The 22,159-nt window shown below is 49.4% G+C and overlaps 2 protein-coding genes across 5 annotated transcripts in view; one reads left to right on the top strand and one right to left on the bottom strand.

Annotated features, from left to right (window-relative positions):
* Positions 1-5,681, top strand: part of MAP7D3 (MAP7 domain containing 3) — a 35,686-nt gene extending 30,005 nt beyond the window's left edge. For both annotated transcript variants that reach the window (XM_082681249.1, XM_082681248.1), the window contains exons 15-18: positions 1,162-1,264; positions 2,310-2,505; positions 3,423-3,694; positions 4,280-5,681. In XM_082681249.1, the coding sequence (XP_082537375.1) occupies positions 1,162-1,264; positions 2,310-2,505; positions 3,423-3,694; positions 4,280-4,287 (579 nt within the window). In that variant the 3' untranslated portion in view covers positions 4,288-5,681. The remainder of the gene's footprint in view (positions 1-1,161; positions 1,265-2,309; positions 2,506-3,422; positions 3,695-4,279) is intronic.
* A 2,908-nt stretch (positions 5,682-8,589) lies between these two features.
* FHL1 (four and a half LIM domains 1) lies at positions 8,590-20,837 on the bottom strand. 3 transcript variants are annotated; one of them, XM_082681607.1, is made up of 7 exons: positions 20,683-20,837; positions 12,998-13,179; positions 12,682-12,856; positions 11,903-12,072; positions 11,270-11,456; positions 10,493-10,692; positions 8,590-10,137 (listed from the first exon to the last, which is right to left on the bottom strand). In XM_082681607.1, the coding sequence occupies exons 1-7, from the start codon at positions 20,702-20,704 to the stop codon at positions 10,054-10,056; spliced, it is 1,020 nt and encodes a 339-aa protein (XP_082537733.1). In that variant the 5' UTR covers positions 20,705-20,837; the 3' UTR covers positions 8,590-10,053. The 3 variants fall into 3 exon arrangements, with proteins under 3 accessions (XP_082537733.1, XP_082537731.1, XP_082537732.1); XM_082681605.1 differs by lacking the exon at positions 10,493-10,692; XM_082681606.1 differs by lacking the exons at positions 10,493-10,692; positions 11,270-11,456.
* Positions 20,838-22,159: the final 1,322 nt, after the last annotated feature.

Genomic DNA, 22,159 nt, shown 5'->3' with positions numbered 1-22,159 from the left:
TCAAGTCCTTTGCCCCTGTTTCCAGTCGGTCACCTGCCTTTTCCGTATTGATCTGTAGGAGATTTTACCTGCTCTACTTCTGAGCCCTTGGGACATCTGTATTGCAGTTATTAGCCCCTGTGCAGTAGTTTGCCTCACACTCTCATAATGTCTTTTGATAAACAGAAGCTTATTTTAATGAACTGAAATTTAGCAGCTTCTTTCCTTTATGGTTAGTGCTTTCAGGGTATGTCTCATAAGTATTTGTTTACTGCCACCCTTCCCTCCCTGGCCCCAGTGTCCTGTCTTTTGATGGTTTGCGTGCATCTAAGGTCTTTTGCCCCCAGTTTCTGTGTTCTTTACCCTCTGAGCTACAAAACTGATATTTTGCCTATTTACAGTTGCCCAGTTGTGGTCACTCATACCATGAAAATTTAGAATAGAAATGTCATTCCTGAAAAGTGCTGGGAGTTGCCATCTCAAGGATCGTTTAGCCCATTGGCCTGAGATGCCCTGCCTCAAGCAGCAGCCAGGAACTTTTTTAGCCAGGGCCCCACCTTGGCAGATCCCCCGTGCCAGCCCAAAGCTGTTGCCCCTTGGCTCCCACTCAGGGAAGTCTTTCATTCTTGAGTGGCTTTCCTGAGCTGCAAGACACGGGCCACCTGTCCTGTCCTCTGTAGATTCTGTGGGCCAAAGAGGTTAGTTTTTTTTTTTTTTACCTTTTAACTGAAATGACAAAAATTAGCCATCAATCCAGGTGTGAAATCTGTCTTTTTTAATTTATTTATTTTATTTATTTTTATTTTTGACTGTGTTGGGTCTTTGTTGCTGCACGCGGGCTCTAGTTGCAGCAAGCGGGGGCTACTCTTCGTTGCGGTGCGCAGGCTTCTCATTGCGGTGGCTCCTCTTGTTGCGGAGCATGGGCTCTAGGCGCACGGGTTTCAGTAGTTGTGGCTCGCGGGCTCTAGAGCGCAGGCTCAGGAGTTGTGGCGCACGGGCTTACTTGCTCTGCGGCATGTGGGATCTTCCCGGGCCAGGGCTTGAACCCATGTCCCCTGCATTGGCAGGTGGATTCTTAACCACTGCGCCACCAGGGAAGCCCTGAAATCTGTCTTCTTTGAAATAACTAAGTCAGGATGACTGAATATTAGATGTAATCATGACTTTCATTTTTCATGGTAGGCTACAGAAACATTCAGCAGTGATGCATATGAGGAGGACGAGGCAGACGATGAGGACGAGTCAGAAAGTGACAGTGATTCCTTTGATGACATGCATCCATCAGGTTTGCTTGCCTTCTGAGTTCTGTTAGTCAGTATTTAGAAGTTGGACTGTCTAGGCTCATCCAAAGGTTTCTCCACTTCTGAGCTGTGTGGATTTGAGTAAGTTACTCAACCTCTCTGTGTTCAGTTTTCCCATCTGAAAAAGGAGAAGCTAATGTTGTTCTCTCCCTAGGGTGGGCATGAGATTGCAGTGAGATCGTGTAGTGCTAACAGTGCCTGACACATAGCAAACTCGCAATAAATATTAGCTGCTGCTACAGCTGTTACTGTGTTTCAGGTTGTGCTGAGAGACTGTAAATGGCAGCTCTTTCTCAGCTCAGTGTGAGGCTTACCAGCATCTCGCAGTTCAGGGCCTTGTGGCGCATTCATGACTGACCATAGGTAGAATGCCACTCCCCGCCTCACTGAGAGAAAATGAGAATCATGTTGTGATATGAGCGGCCCTAAGGTGTATTGTTGAGTCTCGTTCATTCCCTGGTGAGTAGGAACCACTTAATGGCCACAGTAATGGCATTTGAGAAAACACGATTCGTTCACCCTTTATGGCGTAGCGGGTATTGAACACACAAGTTGGGCGCTCTGCTAGCTACTGGGGCCTCGAGGAACCACAGCCAGTGGGGAGCTAGACATGAACAGACCGTGGTGCTGCCACAAGCTGGTCACACGTAAAAGAAGTTTGGCCAGAATGCCACGAGAACGGAGCAGTAGGGGCAGCTGAGCTGTAGGCTCCACCTTAGGGCGTTGGAAAAGCTTGAGGTCGGAGGCGAGGCTAAAATAAGAGGGTCACCAGGAGGAGGGGCAAGAAGCGCGGTGCGTCATTCTTTGCTGGCAAAGGAGAGAGGGCAAGTTCCTTAAAGGTGGCGCTTTGTGCTTTGAGGGCTGGCTGGGCTTGTGCGCTGGGCAGTAGTCCAGGCCATGCCTCCAGGAAGCGCTGCCACGAGACGGCTCCTGCCTTCAGGCAGGCTCCCTCCCGAGCCGGCAGGCACCTTGCTTGTCTTGTTGTTGAACCTCCAGTTTTAATCTTCTTGCTCTTTTTGTTTTCTCTAGCTTTTATAAATGGCACAGAGTCATCCACAAAACCAAAAACACATTTTAAAAATGTGAAGAACACTCGCAAGCTGGTGTTTTTAGATGAGACTTGTAGCTACATCCGTAAAGAGACAAAAACGCTTTTAAATTGTGACATGAAAACCTTCAGACAAAAAAGAGTGAAAGACCCTTTGAATCAGACAAAGAGTGCCAGGTGAGTCCCTAGGTGAGTTCATCAGAACACACTTGGAAGGGTTACGATTGGCATTCTTAGAATGATGCACGAGATGATTGACTGAGCTCTCAGTTTATACCAAACACTGTGTCAAGCACTCGACTTAGAGAAACAAACTGATCCCCACAGCAGCCTTGCTTAGTGAGGATGAGCATCCCTATTTTTACAGGCGAGGAAACTCAGACGTGCAGAGATTATGGGCCTCATTTGCCCAGCATCCCACCGTTCAAGGGCAGAGCCCAAATTCAAACCCAGATACACCTGACTCCAAACTGTGCCTTTATTCAAGCTGGTTAGTATTGTCTCATGCAGTCCGGGGGGGACATGGGTAGAGCGACTGCAGTATACCAGGCGTTTCAACTATCTTAATTCTCATTGCAACTCTGAGTTTGATACTAAAGTCCTCACTGTACGTATGGGAAACTGAGGGTCAGAGGTTAGGTCAGAAGAACAGGACCAGATTCCTGGAAAGGTAGGCTCCTTGGGCGATGGCCTGAAAAGACATTAACCTGCAAGGCCTGTGGAAGCAATCTGCTAAGAGACTCAGTGATGGCGTGGAAAGAGCAGTGGAGCTGGTAAACCCACATGAGTCCTCACTCTGCCTTACTGGCCGTGTCCTGGATCTGCTTGCGGTAGGGACAGCGTCCCTAGAGCCCTGCATGCGCAGCTGCTTCTGGTCCCCTCAGCGTTCCCGTGGAGCCCTAGGACCTGGGAGGACACAATTTGGAAACCAGTGTGTTCTGTTATCTCCAGGGTCCCTTCCATCCAGCCTTCCCATTCTGTGATTCTGAAAGTTTATGTCCAAGGCATTTCTTAGAATTAAATAATAAAACTTCCTTCAGGCAAAGCCTTGGTTTGGGGATAATCTGGATTATAACCAAAATACCTCTTTCCAGATCCTCCACCAAAAGAACAGCCAACCGAGCAGCCAAAACCGGAAAGGCAGAAACCAGCAACACCGTGGGACCTTCCAAGAGCTTACATTCAGAGGCACAGGATTGGGTCTGTGACAAGATTATTGACATCACAAGCGAGATAGAACCACCTAAGTCCAGTATCCCTCCTGATAGCCGAAAACACCATCTGAAAGGTCCCATGACATCCTGCCTAAGTCACCAGCCACCTGTAGACAACAAGAAAACAAGCAAATCTGTTTCTGCTCTATTGGGTAAGGCCTCATCCCATCTTCACTTCATTTGAAAGGTAGTTGACCTTGAACCCTCCTGTGTTTCCAGCTGTTCCAGGGTTGTCTTGGTGAGGGAGAAGACAGTGGTTGGTCTAAAACTAGGTTGATGCAGAAGAGCCCTCCGTTAAGTTAGTTTTGAGAGGGTAAATGACTTGATTCTAATTTTTATGGCCTGCATTTCCTGCCAGATATACAAAGTGGGGTTCATTTCAAACCCCAGACCCCTCAGGTTCCTCTGCGCTCCTGATCCACTGGCTGCTCTACAGCACACAGATCATCATTCAGGGCAGAGGGTTAGTGAGGTTTTTGGAATTAGTCTCTCAACTTGTGTTTCCAAAACGAAAAGGCCTGTGTTTTTCTTTCCTTGAGAAGCTCTCTTTGAAATTGAGAGGAGCTTGGGCCCATTTGGGGGTTGGGGAACGTTTATAAGAGCACCAGCGTGTCAGCAACTCCAGGGGCGCTACTTGAGGGTCCCAGGCGCACCTCAGAGCGGAGCCGGGGCCCACTTGGTGTGGAACCAGCATTTTCTCTACTAACCTTCTTTCTTTTCTTTTTCCCTCTGGTCAGATATGTAAACCTCATCCAGCCTGGAAGAGAAGCCATTCTCCACTCTGGATTTTGACCTCCAGGCACACCTCTCAAAATTTCTCCACCTCCTACTTGAACCTGGCAAAGAAAATGACTCTCAAAAAAAAAAAAAAAAACGGGAAACATCAAAACGTCATCTTAACATATCTCAGAAGATGCTCATATCATCTTGACTCTTGCCCACAAGCAAGGGTTCTGAGTAAAGAGTCGTTTTGTTTTCCTGTAAAAATCTTCATGTCTCTCGTTCTTGTGTTTTCCTGCCAACACGTTTGAGTATGTATCAAGGGTGTCTTTATAAAATGCTAACTCTTGAGTTTCTAAGAGAATCTCTACCAGAGGAATAGTTTTTTCTCAGTATATATTTGAAATCTTAAAATCACGTTTACTCCATTTAACAATTAATTTACCAATAAAAACTCACATTTGATCTTGTAGAGAACATGACGGCTTATTTGAGGGCCTCGAGGTTCCTCGCAAGAGCTTTGTTTGGATTGTTCTTAACGTACAAATACGGAAGGTTGCAAAATACTAAATCACATTTTACCGCTATGTATGTATATTGCTAACTCTGCCAGAGTCTGCCAGCCCCATACACAGGCACTGATAGCCCCAAATACTGGGAGCCCTAGAAGGTGTGATCTTTAGCATCTTGTCAGTGTTTCATTTTGAAGTACATACTGCGGTTTATCTATAAAAACATGTTATTATGTTTATTGTGTACATAAGGCAGTATTTGGCTGTTGTCTGATGGGGTATGTTTAACTCCTCTAAATGTTTACTGTGTATAATCTTTTTCTGCTTGTGCTCTCCAGGCCTGCCCTTCAGTATACACTCAGGCTTGAGATGTGGAATCAAAATTTGCTTGCCTTTCTCTAGCGGCTGGCTGCGAGTGAGTACAGGAGCAGTGTTATTCTTCGGTCCCCTTGATAGGCACAGAGACATACACGGTGAACACGCACACATGTGTACACGCACACACGTGTACACAGAATATATGTTTCCTGAAATCCATTGAATCCTGCTTAAACCATTGACTAAAACTTGAATTCAAATTAGTGGTCCTAATGCTAATGAGTTTTCTGGTGAATCACAAATAGTTTGAAGCAGGCCTGTGTTCTTTGTAGCCACCAGTCTTCGATTAGTAAAAGAAAGTAGTTATTCTTTGATCCCCCAGTTCTTTGCTATTCAGAGTACTGTATCTCTGTTATAGAATAGAGCTTGGTGCCTTAGGTTTAAAAACTGTTTATACACTTGCTCTTTTATACAAAAGGCAGAGACAGTCATCTTAACAGATGTGATTCTGAGATTTTTCTGTACAGATTTCACATGTCGAAACACTGTTACGCCTTCATATAAATGCGTGTGTTCTATGCAATAAACTTTGCAGGTAAAGCACGTTTTCTTCTTATTTTAATAATAAAAAATGTACTGGTGGTGGTATAAAGGTGACACCAATTGTTAACCAAGCTATGAACACAGGCAACCGGTATGTTCGATAAGTAATCAGATCCTCTGATAAGTAATCAAATCCTCTGATGCCCCTCTGCAGTCACTTCCGCCGTGGGACATTAAGATGGGAATTTTGAACTCTGGTCTTCTTCCTGCACCCGTTTCAGTGCTTGTTAACTCTTCCCTGTGACGGCTGTGGCCTGAGGCCAGTGATTAAAGTACCTTTCTTTCTGCTGTGGTAAAATTCACGTAAGTGGCATTTAGTACCTTTACAATGTACAGCCATCGCCGCTCTCTAGTTCCAGAATGTTTTCATTATCCTAAAAAGAAACCCCGTACCCTTCAAGCAGTCACTCCCCATTCCCTCTCCCACAGCCCTTTTTTTTAATATAAATTTATTTATTTATTATTTTTGGCTGCGTTGGGTCTTCGTTGCTGCGTGCGGGCTTTCTCTAGTTGCAGCGAGCGGGGGCTACTCTTTGTTGTGGTGCGCGGGCTTCTCACTGCGGTGGCTTCTCTTGTTGCGGAGCACGGGCTCCAGGCGCGCGGGCTTCAGGAGTTGTGGCTCGCGGGCTCTAGAGCACAGGCTCAGTAGTTGTGGGGCACGGGCTTAGTTGCTCCGCGGCATGTGGGATCTTCCCGGACCAGGGCTCGAACCCGTGTCCCCTGCATTGGCAGGCGGATTCCCAACCACTAGCGCCACCAGGGAAGCCCCTCCCACAGCCCTTTTAAACATCACATTTGGTGCTGGCTGCACATGAGGCAAACACATTTGCTTTTGAAAGTCCGAGCGTGCACTCGGGCAGTAATTGTGCTCCGTTAACATGCGCATCCCTTCATGACATCACTGTTATGGTGTGTGGCCAAACCAGTGTTTTGATCTGCCCATACATGTTTAGTTTCTAATCTGGAAACATGTTCCACTGCACTAGGTTTTGTGTTTGATAAGGTGAGGTCCTTGTTTATCCCTGATCTTTGGCACCTGGTGCTTTGAGAACAGTGGCAGCCATTCCGCACTTGGCATTCAGTACCGGGCCATCCACTGGGGCTGTTGAACCAGGACATTCCCTGGTGCGCAGACAACCTGAAGTACGGTCAGAGCACCCTGCTGACAGCCCTGAGGTGATGGACGCTAACCCGGCCTCCGTGCTTGCCGTAGGCTGAGGGCAGGCCCCTGGCTTCTCCCGGTGGATTCTGCAGATGATAGCGCATTTCCCACACCCGTGTCATCCGCGCCCCCCGCTGCCCCCGTGTGCAGTGAAGCTCTTCAATAGCTCCAATCCCCGGTGACCAGAGAAACGCGGTGAGAACACTTTTAGAAAGGATGCTGGACAGGAGGTCTGAGGACCCGAATTCCTGCCGAGGGGGCTGCAAGCCCTCCAAGCAACTGCGCCCGTCATGGCCCCTCTGAGCCGTTGCTGTCTGGTGAGCGGGCTGGGGGCCTGCGCTAGGATCTCGGAGGGCCCTCAGTTCTCAGGAGTCGCTAACTCACTGGCGAGAGCTAGAGGGTCGCGAGGTGGGCGTAGAACCGCAGCAGCAGCTGGTGCCAAGACGCACAGCCCGGAGGCAGACTGCCCGGCCTGTCCTATCAGGGCTCAGTCTGATCCCTGCACACCCTGCAGGCCTGGTCAGTCGAAGCAGGTCCCAGAAAGGCCTCCTTGCCCTCGGTCTCCCTCCCCACCAATGCAGTTCCAGTGTTTCCAGATGGGCTCGTCTCATAATTTCCCAAACAAACAACTGTGTTGTAATAACCGTAGTTATGTTTACACATTCTATGTGCCAGGTACTTTATAGGTATCATTTTAAACCCTCACAACAACCCTGTAAGCTCCCTTGAGAAGCAGAGGGTCACCATCCCAACTCCCTACCCCACACCTGCTTCCTTGGTGCCAGGCTCGCTCTCTCTCTCTCTCTCTCTCTCTCTTTCCCTCCCTCCCTCTCCTCTCCTCTCCTCTCCTCTCTCCCTCTCCCTCTCCCTCTCTCTCTCACTCTCACACACACGTCTATTCCCCCTTCATGGAAACACTCACGGTTTCCTATAGACAGGTTTTGACTCCTTAGCCCCAAAGGGGTTCTGTCCTTTGATTAGCCCGGGCGTGAGGCTCCTCAAAGATGAGGCCCTCTCCTCCTGCCTCAGCCTTTAGCTGAAGTATCCTGGGGACCCTTCCACCTGAGGAGTCTGCAGCAGACACCCATGTCACTGGGCACCCAACGCCATCCTGAAACGACCACGTGGCGTGGACGGCTTGGACACCCGAAGAACCTGAGCCTCGTGGGTGTGGCTGTGATCTGCAAGCTACCTCCACCTCTGCCCACACCGTCCCCACGCCCCCCACCCCTGAGATACAGAGGCCCCAGTGAGCATCCTCCCAAATGAGCGGCAGCCTCGAGGGGGCGCCTTCTTCCGACGGTGGAGGAGCGGCAGTGGAGGGCACAGCGGCGTTCGCCACAGCTCAGGGCTCTGGGGCGGGGTGGGGGGCACAGGGAAAGGGCAGCCAACAAAATAGGGACGGGATGACACTTCTCGATGACAAACTTCAGCTGCAGTTCCCTTCCCGCCTCCAGCCCCCTGGCCAAAGGAAATCAGTGTGCTCTTTTTAAGGGATATGAACATCTGGGAAATGTTATTTTGGGTCAGAATGGGGTTTTTTGTTACTGTTTTTAACTGGATCCAAGTGCTGTTACAGGTTGGTTTTATCTTGTAATCCGTGTAGTTGCACTCAACCGCACTGAACTGAGCACGTCCTCGAAGGAAGGAAAAGTTAGTTGTTCAGGTCTCTGGACCAGCAGTATCACCTCGGAACAATTGCACCGGACAGAATTAGAAGTCGGGAGGCAAGTTATTTATATGCTGCTTTATTTCTGAAAGGATACACTGAACTGTCAGATGATCATAGCTAATGACAAAATGCAGAAATGAGGCATCGGCTTCTCTAACCACTCCTACGAGAATGTTAATATGCACTGTCATTACATGTGTACTCTTGATATCGTCTCATTATACTATGTAATATAACAATGTAGCTAGAATACAGTAAGTAGGTGATCCTGCATCTCAGGTAAGCGCTACGTGGAAATCCGCTTCTGCCTGCGGGGACAGTGGCCTCCGCATGCCCCCAGAGAGCCAGCTAAGCTCTTGAGGAACAGTCCTTAGAATCCCAAGAGAAGGGACTTGGCGGGCCTGCTTATTAACACACGGACACAGAGCAGACAAGTACTATGTTACAAGGGATTCCACTTGTCACTGTTGGGAAATGTCATATCCGTGTCAATGACAGTCCTGGCGCCTGCTCACCTACCCCTCTCGAGTCTTATGGTTACTTCTGTAGGATGACTTTCAAAACTGCAGGAACGTCTGAGGGGGCTAAAATATTTCCATGCAAGTCTCCAAACCCAATAAGCTATGTTGCTATTAATTAAAACGAAAATATTGTTAATTAAAAAAGATAAAGGACAGCTGGGTTAGTTTTGTTAAGCTTCCAGAAGTATTCGCTGTGATGACGTTCTTCTGAAACAGGCTTGTTTGTTTTCTCAGATCTGCCTGCACTTTCCAAGTCACCTGCACGTTCCATGTTTGAAAGTAGGAACGCTCAGAAAACACGCCACACGGGGAAATCAAACGTTAGTACGGGGGAGAAAAGGTCAGTTGAGAATTACAGCTAAATTCAAATGTTAATTTTCTGCAAGTCCGTGTTAGTCTTTTGAAAGCACAAAAGAACAGAAGGAAGGTTCTGCTGAGGAAGTTAAACCATGCATTTCGCTAAGTTCTTTCTGCTCACAGAACAGGGTGAGCAGCCGAGTTGGAGCAGCCGCTGCAACTCTGATGTGTCGTGTGACCGACACGGTGGGTCCCAGCTGAGCCACAAGAGGCATCTCAGTGGGGGGCTTTATCTCTTAGGCTTCTTGCTTACGTCACTAAGCAGCTACATGGTCAGCACTTTTCTGCTCTATGATAAACATGCAGAAGAGTCAATCTAGCTAAGTGTTCGTTTGCTAATTGCAGCTATGGAGAAATTGACTTTGCTGCAGGGTTGCTTTTTGCTAAATCCTAATAATGATCACTGTGTGCCCTTACTTGAGTAATAACTGTAAAATGGGAGAAAAGACAGAAGGAGCAACCCTGAAGAGGTGAAAGGCCGCTCTCGCCCTATGGGTGGTGCCGGGCAGAGGGCGAGGACACGAGGAACAAGAAAGACTCAAATTCCATTTTACAGGACAGGAGCCCCTGTCACTTTACAGCTTTTTGGCACAGTCGGGGCAATACACTTGCTCCTGATGGAAAACAAAGCGCTTGTTGGCCAGATTCATGGAGCATTTTTTGCAGTGGAAGCAGTAGTCGTGCCAGGATTGTCCTTCATAGGCCACCACACTGGAGCCTTTACCAAACCCTGTGGAGGAAACAAAAGCAAACAAAAGCGACAGCTGAGTGGACACAGGTGGCAGCCAGGCCGCCGCCTTGCCCATTCACGGAGCCGACAAGCACGCGGGCAGCGTCCGCCCGGCGCCCGGCCCCCCACTCCACCGCGCACCGTCCCCCGCGCCGCCGGGACCTGAGAAGATGCCAGAGCTCAGTCGAGGGCCCCCTTGCTCTCCAGAACCCACATCCCCTGCCACCGCCATCGCCCTGTGACTGATGCGCACCGACCTCCCAGCACAACCAGTTTCTTTGATTTAGGTCAGGGCCATGGCATCAAAGTGGCCACCAGGAGGCAAACTTGGGCTGTTTGTGGGGTGTGCACTTACCGGGCCTCGAGGAGCTGCTAAGCTTCGATTTTTTCTATAAAGAACCACCACCCACGAGGGACAAGTCCTCTCTCCACCCGGATGCCTGCCCCGGAGGTTGGCGCTGGGAAACAGGGTGAGAGGCAAGCGTTTCCCGTGGCACACTGGGGGCTTCCTAGCTTTAGAGACTGGGTGGCTCACTCTTGACACAGTCCTTTTCCCTGAGGATGGCAAAAGTCTTCTCAAATGTACATTTCAAGGCTCCCCGGGAGATGGGAAAATTGGAGGCGGGGGAGAGGGCCCAGGGCACGTGGACCGCGGCCGCGAGATGAGGAATGAAGTGATTAGCTCGGCTCCTGATCGCAAAAAAAACTGCCCACTGGCACCTCTGAGCTAGCCTTCCGCTATGGGGTGTTCTCATCCCAGCTTCTCGCTCTCCGGCCTCCCCCACCTCCCCTCCCCTCCCCTCCCCCACCCCAGCCCACCCCGCTCCTCTCCCCCCACCCCTACCCCCCAGCATCCCCGCGCAGTGCCTGCCCGTGGCCGTGGGTCTCAGGCTCGTGATCTCCGGCAGCAGCGTTAGTTAGTCGGCAGTCGTCAGAAGTGTTCTGTGTTGCAAAGGCTAACCTGGCCTGGGGGAGAATCCAAACTATTTGGGGGCCTTCGGGACCACAGTGGCAGGGGGAGAGGGCATTCTTTGGGGCCTTTGTGGATGAAACCGACGACGTAGGAAAATGAGAGATGGTTACCATGCGCAAAACCTAGCCTGGCAGACTTAGCAAGGACTCTTTAGCCTACCAGTGATGGGGTTCTTGCATCCAGCACACTTCTTGGCCACAAAGTTCTTGTAGCAATCCACGCAGTAATACTGGTCCTCCACAGCGGTGAAACGCTGCCCAGCCAGCTTCTTAGAGCAGGTAACACACACAAAGCACTCGGCATGCCAGGGCTGATCCTGGTAAGTGATTCCTCCAGATGTGATGGCCTAGACCAGGGAGTGTAGCACCGGATTCAGATTCAACAACCATTTTGTTGAGTGCCTACTACGTGCCAGGCACTGTGCTGGGCGCTCTGGTCTACAATATCTCATTGAATCGCCACAACGGCCATGGGAGGCAGGCGCTATTATTATCCCCCAGTTACAGATGAAGACACTGGGGTTCAGAGAAGGCAGGCCCCTGTGCGAGGTTACTACACAGCAACTGGGGGGAGGAAGCTGGCCTCCAGGGCCGGTGTGCCCGCGGACAGCCTGCCTTGGCCTGGGCGTGGCTTTCTACTACCACAGTCTCATCATCTGTAAAACGAGAATAATAATCCCTACGTCACAGGGCTGTCGTGAGGATGGAATGGGATAGTGTGTGTGCAAGTGCTCTGCAAACTGTCAAACGCCTCTAGAAGCAACGGTCAGCGCAGAACTCCCTTGACACGTACCTTGTTGCACTTCACGCAGTGCTTGGCAAACTTGGCCTCGTGGCAAGTCACGCAGTAGAAGTCCTCCCCTTTAGGGAAGAAGCTTCCCGTCCCGATGACTTGCTTGCAGTTGCTGCAGGTGAAGCAGTCTTTGTGCCAGACGGTGCCCTTGTACTCCACGTTCTGATCTCCTGCGGGGGGAAGAGACGGGGTAGCCCCACTGACAGTGCTCTGCAGGGGGCTGCATCCGCTGGCGCCGTCCTGGGCCCTCCAGAGGGGAGGAAATGCAGGCCCTGCAGTTCTTGGCCTCACGCTTCCAGTCACCTACCCGCAGGGGCTTCTCTACCGCGTCCTCCTGTGGTCATGCCAACCCAGACTCTGTCAGGGAGGGGACCCCGGCTGTAGTGATTTAGGGTCAGATGCCTGCATCCCCACCCCCCCACCCCCCATGGCCTTTGTGGACTCCGAGATTCAACGGGGGACTATGTGACCCGGAATTACACCCTAAGGAAGAAGCATGCTTCGATCACTTACTATCCCAAGTGAGAAAGCGCTACATACTTTTCACTTCCTTCTCTTGCCACAGACAGTTCTCTCCAGTGTTCTTTAGTTGCCGTGTGTGCGTGTGTGCGAGCATATATGTGTACACATATATACGTGTATATATATGCGTGCATATATACGCTGAACTCCAGCCGCGGCTCCCAGCAGCGCCAGCCCCATCACCGCAAGCAACCCCACGCCACGTCTGCCCCCAGGGCCTCCTCCCTGGCTGCCCCGGGGCTGAGTGCGGCCGGTACCTGCCACGATGGGCTTGAAGCAGCCCTTGCACTTGGGGGAGTCCTCCCGAGTGGTGCACTTGTTGCACAGGATCTTGTTGTCCTTGGCCACGAAGGTCTCATTGGCCAAGGAGCGGAGGCACTTGGCGCAGCGGAAGCAGGTGTCGTGCCAGTAGCGGTTCTTGTAGTGCACCTCCTGGGAACCAAGCAGGGGGCCGGACGCCGTGAGCGGGGCGTCCCGTCAAGACGACATGGTCCCTCACACCAGAGCCCGAGCGGAAGGGCCGGTGCCCCGTCCAGGTCCACCCTCAGCCCCGCCCGCCCCCGCGGCCGCTACCTTGGAGTCGGCGCCGATGGGCTTGCGGCACTCCACGCACGTGTTGGCGCAGAACTTGTCGAAGCACTTGAGGCAGCAGTGGTGGCCGTCCTTCTGCACGTACTTCTTTCCCTGCAGGTTGTCCCTGCAGTAGTGGCAGTCGAATTTCTCAGCCATGGTGCCCACCTTGTAGCTGGAGGGACCTGCGGGGGACGAGCAGGTGGGACAAATGACCAACGGGAAGGCTGGAGCGTGGCCCGAGGGGCTCTGGGGAGGCCACCACGGGACCCAGGCGACAGGCGCTTCACCGTGACTCCTGCGACGAAAGCGCCCCGCGGTGAGTCCCTGGGGCCCCGGGAGAGAGAGTCCTGCTGGGCCATCCCAACACAGTGCTGCCTCACAGAGGACACTGGGGGAGGGGGACAGGGGTCCTGGCGGGCACGGGGCCCCAAGTGGTGGGGTGAGTGAGGGCAGGGCTGGGACGGGGCAGGCAGGAGAGGGGAGGCCGAGCCTACACCAAAGGACAAGGACACAGCTCTCTGGGCCGAGTCTGCAGGCGGGCAGCCCAGCTGGCAGGGAGGGAGGTGCCCAGGCCCTCACTAGAGACCCAACCAGGAACCCCCGCCTACAACTTTCTCAGCGGGGAGAGCGTCCTCCGGACGCCCAGCTGTCCTCCTACCTGCAAAATGCAGTTCATCTGAACAGAAACTTACTGCTGACCCTGGACCACGCTAGGCACGTAAGCAATGCTTACTAATTTATTTTAAATGGCGACTTTTAAGTCTGCCAGAGCACTTTTTAATCCCTGAAAAGAACCTAAAGAATTATTTCCCAGATAGTTTACTGACTTTTGAGGCCCAAGCGATCAGGCAAGAGAGGACTCATTTAAAAGGCACTCTTGACGCGTACCGGCCAGTTTTGTGAACTATCTGTCACGGTGACGTTCGGTTTTGTGATGCGCCAAAATCAAATCCCCCTTTGTTTAAGCAACTAAGGGTCAATACGGTCAATGAACTATACGATTTAGGACATTTGCAATTTTCAAGTATAATTTGGGGGAAAATGGTTATCCAAGAACCCCTTCCATTGCCTTCATATAACTACTCCCTCCCACCCCACCCCACCCCATCCCACTCCCGCCCCCGGAATCACAGGCACTGAAGAACACTCTGTTAATCCTGCCACCAAAGAGGTACCAAATGTGAGTTTCTATTAGCTCCCAACTTCTGTAAGCAGACGCTAATTTCTTCCTCTCTCCCTGAGAAAGAAACTTACACGGGTAAATAGACAGCAATTATTTAATTTGCCCAGGAAACAGGAAAACAGAGACTATTTCTCCAACTACCCACAAACGTGGTTATTGTGCAAGTGAACAACACCCCAGGAGTAATTTAGAGAGAAAGAAGGAGGGAAAAGAAACGAGCAGTTGCCCGGTACTCACCGCAGCTCTTCCACTAACTGGCCAGCCCCAGACTCCCACTTTGGGTCCCATTCCCAGTTTTTTTTTTTTTAATACAAACACATGTCCAAGTTGTTTGGATCCTGTTGCTGTAGGCAACCAAACAGCAGAGCGAGCTAAGGAAACCACACCCTGTGTCTGAGCACCGCCGGGGCTGGGCTAAGGCAGGGGACTCGCACTCAGACCAGCCTCTGACAAGGGCAGGTGAGCAGCGCCCCAGGCCCATCGGCTCTCCAGACACCTGACGACTGAAGCCAAGCAGTGACAGTCTTGTGCGAAGACAGGTGCTTGGGACAGTCACGTACCAGTTCAGAGATTTACTGAGACTAGAGAATGGTTCTTACCGGCACTTTTCCCCCAAAAGAAAACCGGGGTGTTCCCTTACATAACTGGGTTAGAAAGGAAAAGTAGAGACATGATGAAACCAGGGTCCATCTCCTTGAACTACGCACTGTTTACTTAAGGCAGGTTTTAAACTGTCTTTAGCCCCCGTGTACACCGGAAAGGGCGCCTGTCACAGGGATAGAACGTTGAAAATCACTCTCCTTAATTCATTCTTGTTGGCCTTTCACATGTCACATAAAATCCTTGTCTTATTAGCTCTTCCATATTGAAACTGTGCACTCAGCGAAGACTTACTTTCTTGTTTAGAGCTGTGTAGAGAAACCAAATAAATCTCCGGTAACAGTAAGTGCCAGGAAATTAAATTATCAGTGGGTCCTAAATGCCATTTGGCAGGAAGTCAGAATTTGTAAGATTAGACAGCGCTGGCTTCCTGCGTGGCTAGAGACTATCTTCTTGGACCACATTTGAAAATCCCTCCTTCTCTCTTACCAAAGTCTCTATTTAGAGTAAGTCTGAACCCAACTCATTTTAATATCACTCTCTCTCTTTTTTTTTTTTGCGGTACGCGGGCCTCTCACTGTTGTGGCCTCTCCCGTTGCGGAGCACAGGCTCCGGGCGCCGGACGCGCAGGCTCAGCGGCCATGGCTCACAGGCTTAGTTGCTCCGCGGCACGTGGGATCTTCCCGGACCGGGGCACGAACCCGTGTTCCCTGCATCGGCAGGCGGACCCTCAACCACTGCGCCACCAGGGAAGCCCCAATATCACTCTCTTTTGATGTCATTCAAAGAAGAAATGGATTCTAAATATTTCTGTACTAGAGTACCATACAGAGACCCACCTAAGGATGGTTCTGTCTCATGGTATTTCTGAATCCTAGCTTTATGGTAAAAATACAGGTACTTACGTCATACAAAAAAACAAACTACCAGAAGACACAGTGGATTCCATTTAGAGCTTTTGGAGAGAAGGAAAACCACTATGGTTTCATACTACCAGAGAGATCTTACCTGCCAAGCCTTTCCCGCCTTAATACTTTCAAACTACTATTCTACCAATGCCAAGTTCTTCATTGGTTATTTTTATCGTTCTAGAACACGACTCGCCCAAGAGTTTCTAGGCATCCACACGATGAACTAATCCATGGCTTAGCAATGAACATGGCAGAACCAGAGAGTGTTGAAAATGGAGTCACCGAATCTGTTCACCACTTTATCACACCTACAGTGCAGGGTCGTAAAACCAAGCAGAAGGGAAATTCAGTGAACACCACTACGGAAAGCCCCACCACTTGGTGTTTTTGAGTCCCAGCTGTAGGCATTATTATTTTTTCTTTCTTCAGTATGAAAAGCCCAGGGTCATCTCATATTCCCCGCCAATGTGTACTTAAACCCAGAGAGTGTGTATCCAGATGAGTGACAGATTTCAAAGGGCACACCCTTTAGAACAGCTTTCCACAGCTGCCTCGAGCCTCTTTCATGTGTGTGCGAACACTTACTTGTCAAGATAAAATAGGCACTTCTAGGAATGCAGGCTTTATTGCCTAAGAAGTAAACAGGCTGGAAATACTTAAAGCACGTTAACAATGTCGATGTCAAATTCATGAACTTTAGTACCTTTTTGCAATAAATCCAGTAAGTGGAACTTTGGGCGACGGGAATGAGCTTACCTTGTGGTTTTCTAACCTTATGATTATTTGGTCCAAAACTATTTCAAACCTTCACACAGTGTACTTAGGAAGAAGCTGGAGTAATACATTCCTGCTGATGAGATAGTTACCACATCAGACCTCTGCATAAAATATCGACAATGTGCAGAAGAGCAAAATATTTCGTTACTACTTATCCTCTGAGAGATTAACAACTCCAAGAAAACGGCTTATAAATGACCACGCTGACAGGTTCCTAAAAGACAGCAAACACCCTGATTTGTGGGCTGCACCGAATGAGCCACAGTGAAGCACTGACTTCATGAGGAGAGAGAAGCTCTACGCTTCCCCTTCTTTCCCCTTGTTAGAAATAAAAGAATAGAGAAAAAAATGAAGGTGGCATTTTTACCTCCTCTTTGGGGCTCTCTTTAATCTTAGTGAATGACATAGACTTAGGTGAGGTGCATCTCTTAGGGAACAATTTTTTACCCCCTTAGCAATTTCTAAGTTCATGAAATACAAAACCTTTTAACCTCCCCAAACTTCCAGATCTGTTTGCCTTGACCTATTGCTGTTATCTGGGAAAGGGCGTCATCAATCGTGAGATGAAACACTGGATACATACCAGTAGGACACTACTTCCCTTCCTGCCTTTGTCCAGGACATGTCTGCCCCAGGGAAGCTCTCTGACTAATCTTTATTTTTTTTTTTCCCTGCGGTACGCGGGCCTCTCACTGTTGTTGTGGCCTCTCCCATTGCGGAGCACAGGCTCCGGACGCACAGGCTCAGCGGCCATGGCTCACGGGCCCAGCCGCTCCGCGGCACGTGGGATCTTCCCGGACCGGGGCACGAACCCGTGTCCCCTGCATCGGCAGGCGGACTCTCAACCACTGCGCCACCAGGGAAGCCCCTGACTAATCATTTTATAACAAAGATTTCTGTTTTAGAAAATCAGGGGGCAGCGCCTGTGACCCTAAGGTGCTGACGTCTAACTGACAGTCCTTTATAAGACTTAGCCGGGGGCTTCCCTGGTGGCGCAGTGGTTGAGAGTCCGCCTGCCGATGCAGGGGACACGGGTTCGTGCCCCGGGCCGGGAGGATCCCACATGCCGCGGAGCGGCTGGGCCCGTGAGCCATGGCCGCTGAGCCTGTGCGTCGGGAGCCTGTGCTCCGCAATGGGAGAGGCCACAACAACAGTGAGAGGCCCGCGTACCGCAAAAAAGACTTAGCCGGTTGGAATGCAGTTGGAAATGTGTCAAATTTTAGGTATTTATTCCAAGATGGTAGCCTGATTTTCTTGCTATGCCTGCTTCAAAAGACACATCATTCTTCACTTAATAAACAAGCTTCCTCTTTCAGAAAAGTCCTGAAGTACATCCAACATTCTAAGAGGGGCCTATATAAACCTCAGTATCTCAATAAAAAGTTTTGGCTTCCGATTTAATCATGTACACATACAAGAAATATAACACTGCAACATCTGGGGTTTTTTGTTTGTTTTTTTGATTTTTACTATAAACCTCATTAGAGAAGATCCAATTTGTATTTAATAATCTTGTTTCTGCTTTATATGTATTCTCTCATGGATTTCTTGCTAATCTTCATTTTTCCCCTGCTGCCCAAGTGGCTCAAAATAAGAATATTTAGGGAAGAAGTGAGTATTATTACTAGGTAGCATTTTTCTAACTATGTGCTTTCCCTGAGTGGTATAATGTACAGTATAAACAGTGAACAGCAACTCAAATGGGAAAAAATGCAGGTTATTTCTGGTCTGTTAATGGCTAAGTGCAACATACCAGGACGTTAGTCACTCCACGTATGAGAACATTCAACACACGGAACGAAGCCTTCGCTGATGAAAGGGAGGCTTGCGCAGCAGTCGCGCCTGCGCACCTGGAGGCGCCGCCCCACGTGGGGGATAAACACCTGCACAGCTGCGACAGGGAAGGGCTCACGAGTCACTGAAAAGTGGGCTTTCAGAGAATTTCACAGAAAATCGGAAAGTGGTTTTTCCCTTACAAACAGACCAGGTAACAGTTCCATGTTATTAGCAACTTCGCCGGTATGCTGCGTTTAGGAAAACCCCCGCCAACTCTCCTTTGGCTTTTGCTGGTCACAGGTAACCCGGTTTAGATGACACCCGGGATCAGGAGGGCTGCACAGAGATGATCAAACGAAACATTACGTGCCCCTGAACTTACCCCGGGCAGATCCTATCCCAGAGCCACTCTGTCCTGACACAGGGCTTTTCTGAACGTCGCACACAACACGTGCAGCACGTTCTGCCTCTCGCGCCGTAGAGAGAGGGCTTCTGACCTGGTAGCCAACACAACATGCGTTTTCAGCTTTTCTAGTTGTGGCACAGCAGGCGGTCGTTTGGTGGTCATTAAAAGTACAAAACGTTCAGTTTCACCCTAGACCAAGGCTTCTGACTACCACTTCCCAGTTATTTCAGGAAGCCAGTCCACCGGGTCTGCTCCCCTCGCCCACCCATTCCCGTCACATCCCTGCCTGGAGAGGATGCTGGGTGACTTCACTGCCCTCCCACCCACCCCATCCTCAACCTAAAAGGCCAAAGGGTAAAGGAATGAAATCTGCACAACTTTGCAGACGGTAAGTGTTCAATAACAAAAGGATCAATTCTTGTCCTTGAAACGTCCTCTCAAGTATGTGGATGGTCCCTGAAAACGGAGTCTCATCCATCCAATTATCCGAGCCTCTATTGTGTCCACACAAAGTCCATTTCAGGGTACTGTGGGGCTTCTTTCTGTGAGCACTTCTTTCTCAACTGCTTTCATGGACCTATGAACCTAATGTAACACAAGATGATAGTTCCTGATTTTAAAAATCATCTAGAAGGTGTCAGTAATTTGTCTAGTCACGGTTATAGCCTCCAGATTTACTATAAGAATAACATCGGGATTTGGTGCACTTTAAAAACCAAGGTTGGGCGTGTTATAAGTATGTCACCTTTGAGATACATTTCCCTGTCATTTAATTAGTAAATAAAACGGGGAGTTAACGTGAGTTCAAGGCCCACTGGAACAACTGCTACAGCTGACTGCTGTCTACACCCAGAGAATATGTATGTTGGCCGATTACCACAACGTCAGGCGTGTGGTGCCATGTCTGTAAAATGGCTCCTGGGGGGTGGGGAGAAAAACAGACGGCTCTTGAACCCTTGGGAACAGGGAAGACATTGCACACTGATTCATTAAAGCAGTGCATTCCATCACAGCATATTCGTCTTAAAACAACGAAAGAGAAATTTCTCAAAGTATTTCCACTGTTTAAGTATTGACAGGCAAAAAAATAAATATATATATATATATGTATATATATATATTATTGGCAAGCAGTTACAAGCTTTCAAAATCAATTTTTCCAAAAGACTGACGCTGATAATCATAATACTTTGCCCCTTAATCTGAAAGCTGGGAGATGGGACAAAGTGCCTGGTTGCTAAGAAAGGGGACTGTTACTCAGGCAGAGGGCAACAGAGCCACGGCGACATTCCTGGCTTCGCAGGAGAGAGTGGCAGCAGGCTGACTCCACAGAACCGGGCTTTCTGGGGAAACTGGCGGTCCTTCAGTCCCTATCCCGGGGGAGTCTTGCCCATGGCCCAAGGGCTTCCTCGGTGTCAGGAAGAGTCTCACGGTAATGACGGTCTAGAAGTTCCAAACCTTTGCCCCTTTTTCTGATCAGAACAATTAATAACCTATGTGTCATGTCAAAAGTATCACAGCAATTTCTTCAGGAAGAAAAGAGACGGCTCAGAAAAGGAGAAGATGTGGTTAAGTCAGTATGGACCTTCTTAGTTATAAATCTTCCTCCTTCCAGCTCCATATTCGATTGACCTTTTCTAAACACTTTAAATTCGATTCATAGCACTGTCAAGATGAAGACTTGTATCTTATAAATAACAAAAAAATTCCTAAAACAACAAAGAAAACCTCCTTCCTCACACAATCTCTTTCAGCTTCATAAGATGTCCTGGAAAATGTACAATACAGTAGTATGCTTATACATTAAAAGAAATAAGGCACTCAAACTGCTGATTTTACTTGAATAAGAATAATCTTTTGTCTTGGAAACAGCATTCGAAGAAGGCAAGGACAGAACAGAGACGAGCTACGATTTACTATTTATAGACAAGGCTAAAATCATTTCGTCGAAAAGTAGCTTTTAGACAAATCATAAGATTCAGTGCCCAAATAAAACTGTGCTTCCTAGAAGATAAAGAATATGCAGTTTTACCTGAGTGTCTATGGGAAGCCATGGCTTAGAGACCAAGTTCAGGAGCGGCACCTAGACCAGTCTTCCCTCAAGCCCAGCTGATAAGGCTGTGGCTCAGTTGTGAACATACATTTAAGGGGAAGCGGCTAACACAAAAATAACCAAGAGCAGATGGCCCACCCCTCCCCAGAGATCACAACCTTAATCCCACTAGAAAATTCTTAACCATTTTAGGTGATCCAAGGGAGAAGAATAGGACCCAGTAAAAATACCAAACACTACATATAAATACCTGTGGGGCTACTCAGCATCCAAATTAGCTCCAGAGCCAGAGAGGCCACATAGAAAGTGATCCCTGTACCGGAATAAAATTTGGACTCGGCCCTGGCATACCTTAACGCTGAGCCACCCTCATTAATCCACTTTATATGCCTAAAGAGCTTGCATTTGGTCCTTTGAAGAATTCATTTTTGTGCCGTTAATGATAAAAGTAACTATAAGAGACAGATTTGTGCTACCAGTGTAATTAAAAGGGATTAGACAGTATGAATATACAGATCAAGGGCATTATCTCTGTCCTACTTGGTCTGCATCAGAGATGAGGAGAATACTGAAGACAGCAATCCTAGCCTCGTATCTCCTTAGTGTCAGAGCAGGGCAGGAGGGAGACATACACGCCCGCTATGAACACCAAGGAAGAGACATCGTCCCACAAACGGAATCTCTCGCTTTTCACTGTCAGGAACCATGAATGTAAAAATATGGACGAAAACATGGCGCCCTAACATGTTGTAACAGCTCAGCAGGTCATCCACTGGCCGGAGGCTGGTCATCAGGATGGAGCTCTAGGAGGGGCCTGTGAGTCCCTCCCCAACCCCCGTCCAGATCCTTCTCTAGCCTCATCCCTGCCCCCCTCGCCCTCATGCCTTGCTGGCCCCTGCGCCCTCCAGATACGCCCCACCTCAGGGTCCTGGCGGCCATCCCCTCAACATGGAGCCTCTCCCAGCTGCTCCTCTGCTTCCTTCGAGGCTTTGCTCCAAGTCACTTTCTCAGTGCCGTCTTCTTTGGCCACCCTGTTGAACATCGCAAACATGCTCCCCACCCCCGCTCTCCCTACCTCTTCCCCAATTTGTTCCCCGCGAAAACTCTATGCTGAAAAAATGAATTAAAAGACGTGGAAAGTGTTAACCAAGTCACATATGAAACGGAAACGTAGCCCCACCTGGAACCCAAAAGTGGCTTCAGCCATTGAACTTCAAGGAAAGGGGACGACCTGCGCTCCGGGTCAGGCCATGTCTCGTCTAGCGCTCGTCACTGGTTTCACCCTCTTCATGCATCTTCCCCCCAGGCTGAGGGCCGGGATCATGCTTTACTTGGCTTCCTGCTCCCAGAACCAGCAGGTAAGCGATACACGCTTCACGAGGAATGAATCAATGAGCTTCCCGGCTCTTATGCTCTTCAAACGTTTAATGAAAAGTTATTCGAAATATATTCTGGA

This window comes from Grampus griseus (genome assembly GCF_964374135.1).
Source record: "Grampus griseus genome assembly, chromosome: X".
NCBI classification, from domain to species: domain Eukaryota; kingdom Metazoa; phylum Chordata; class Mammalia; order Artiodactyla; family Delphinidae; genus Grampus; species Grampus griseus.
Note: the sequence above shows the minus strand (reverse complement) of the source record. Positions and strands in the feature narration are given on the sequence as shown.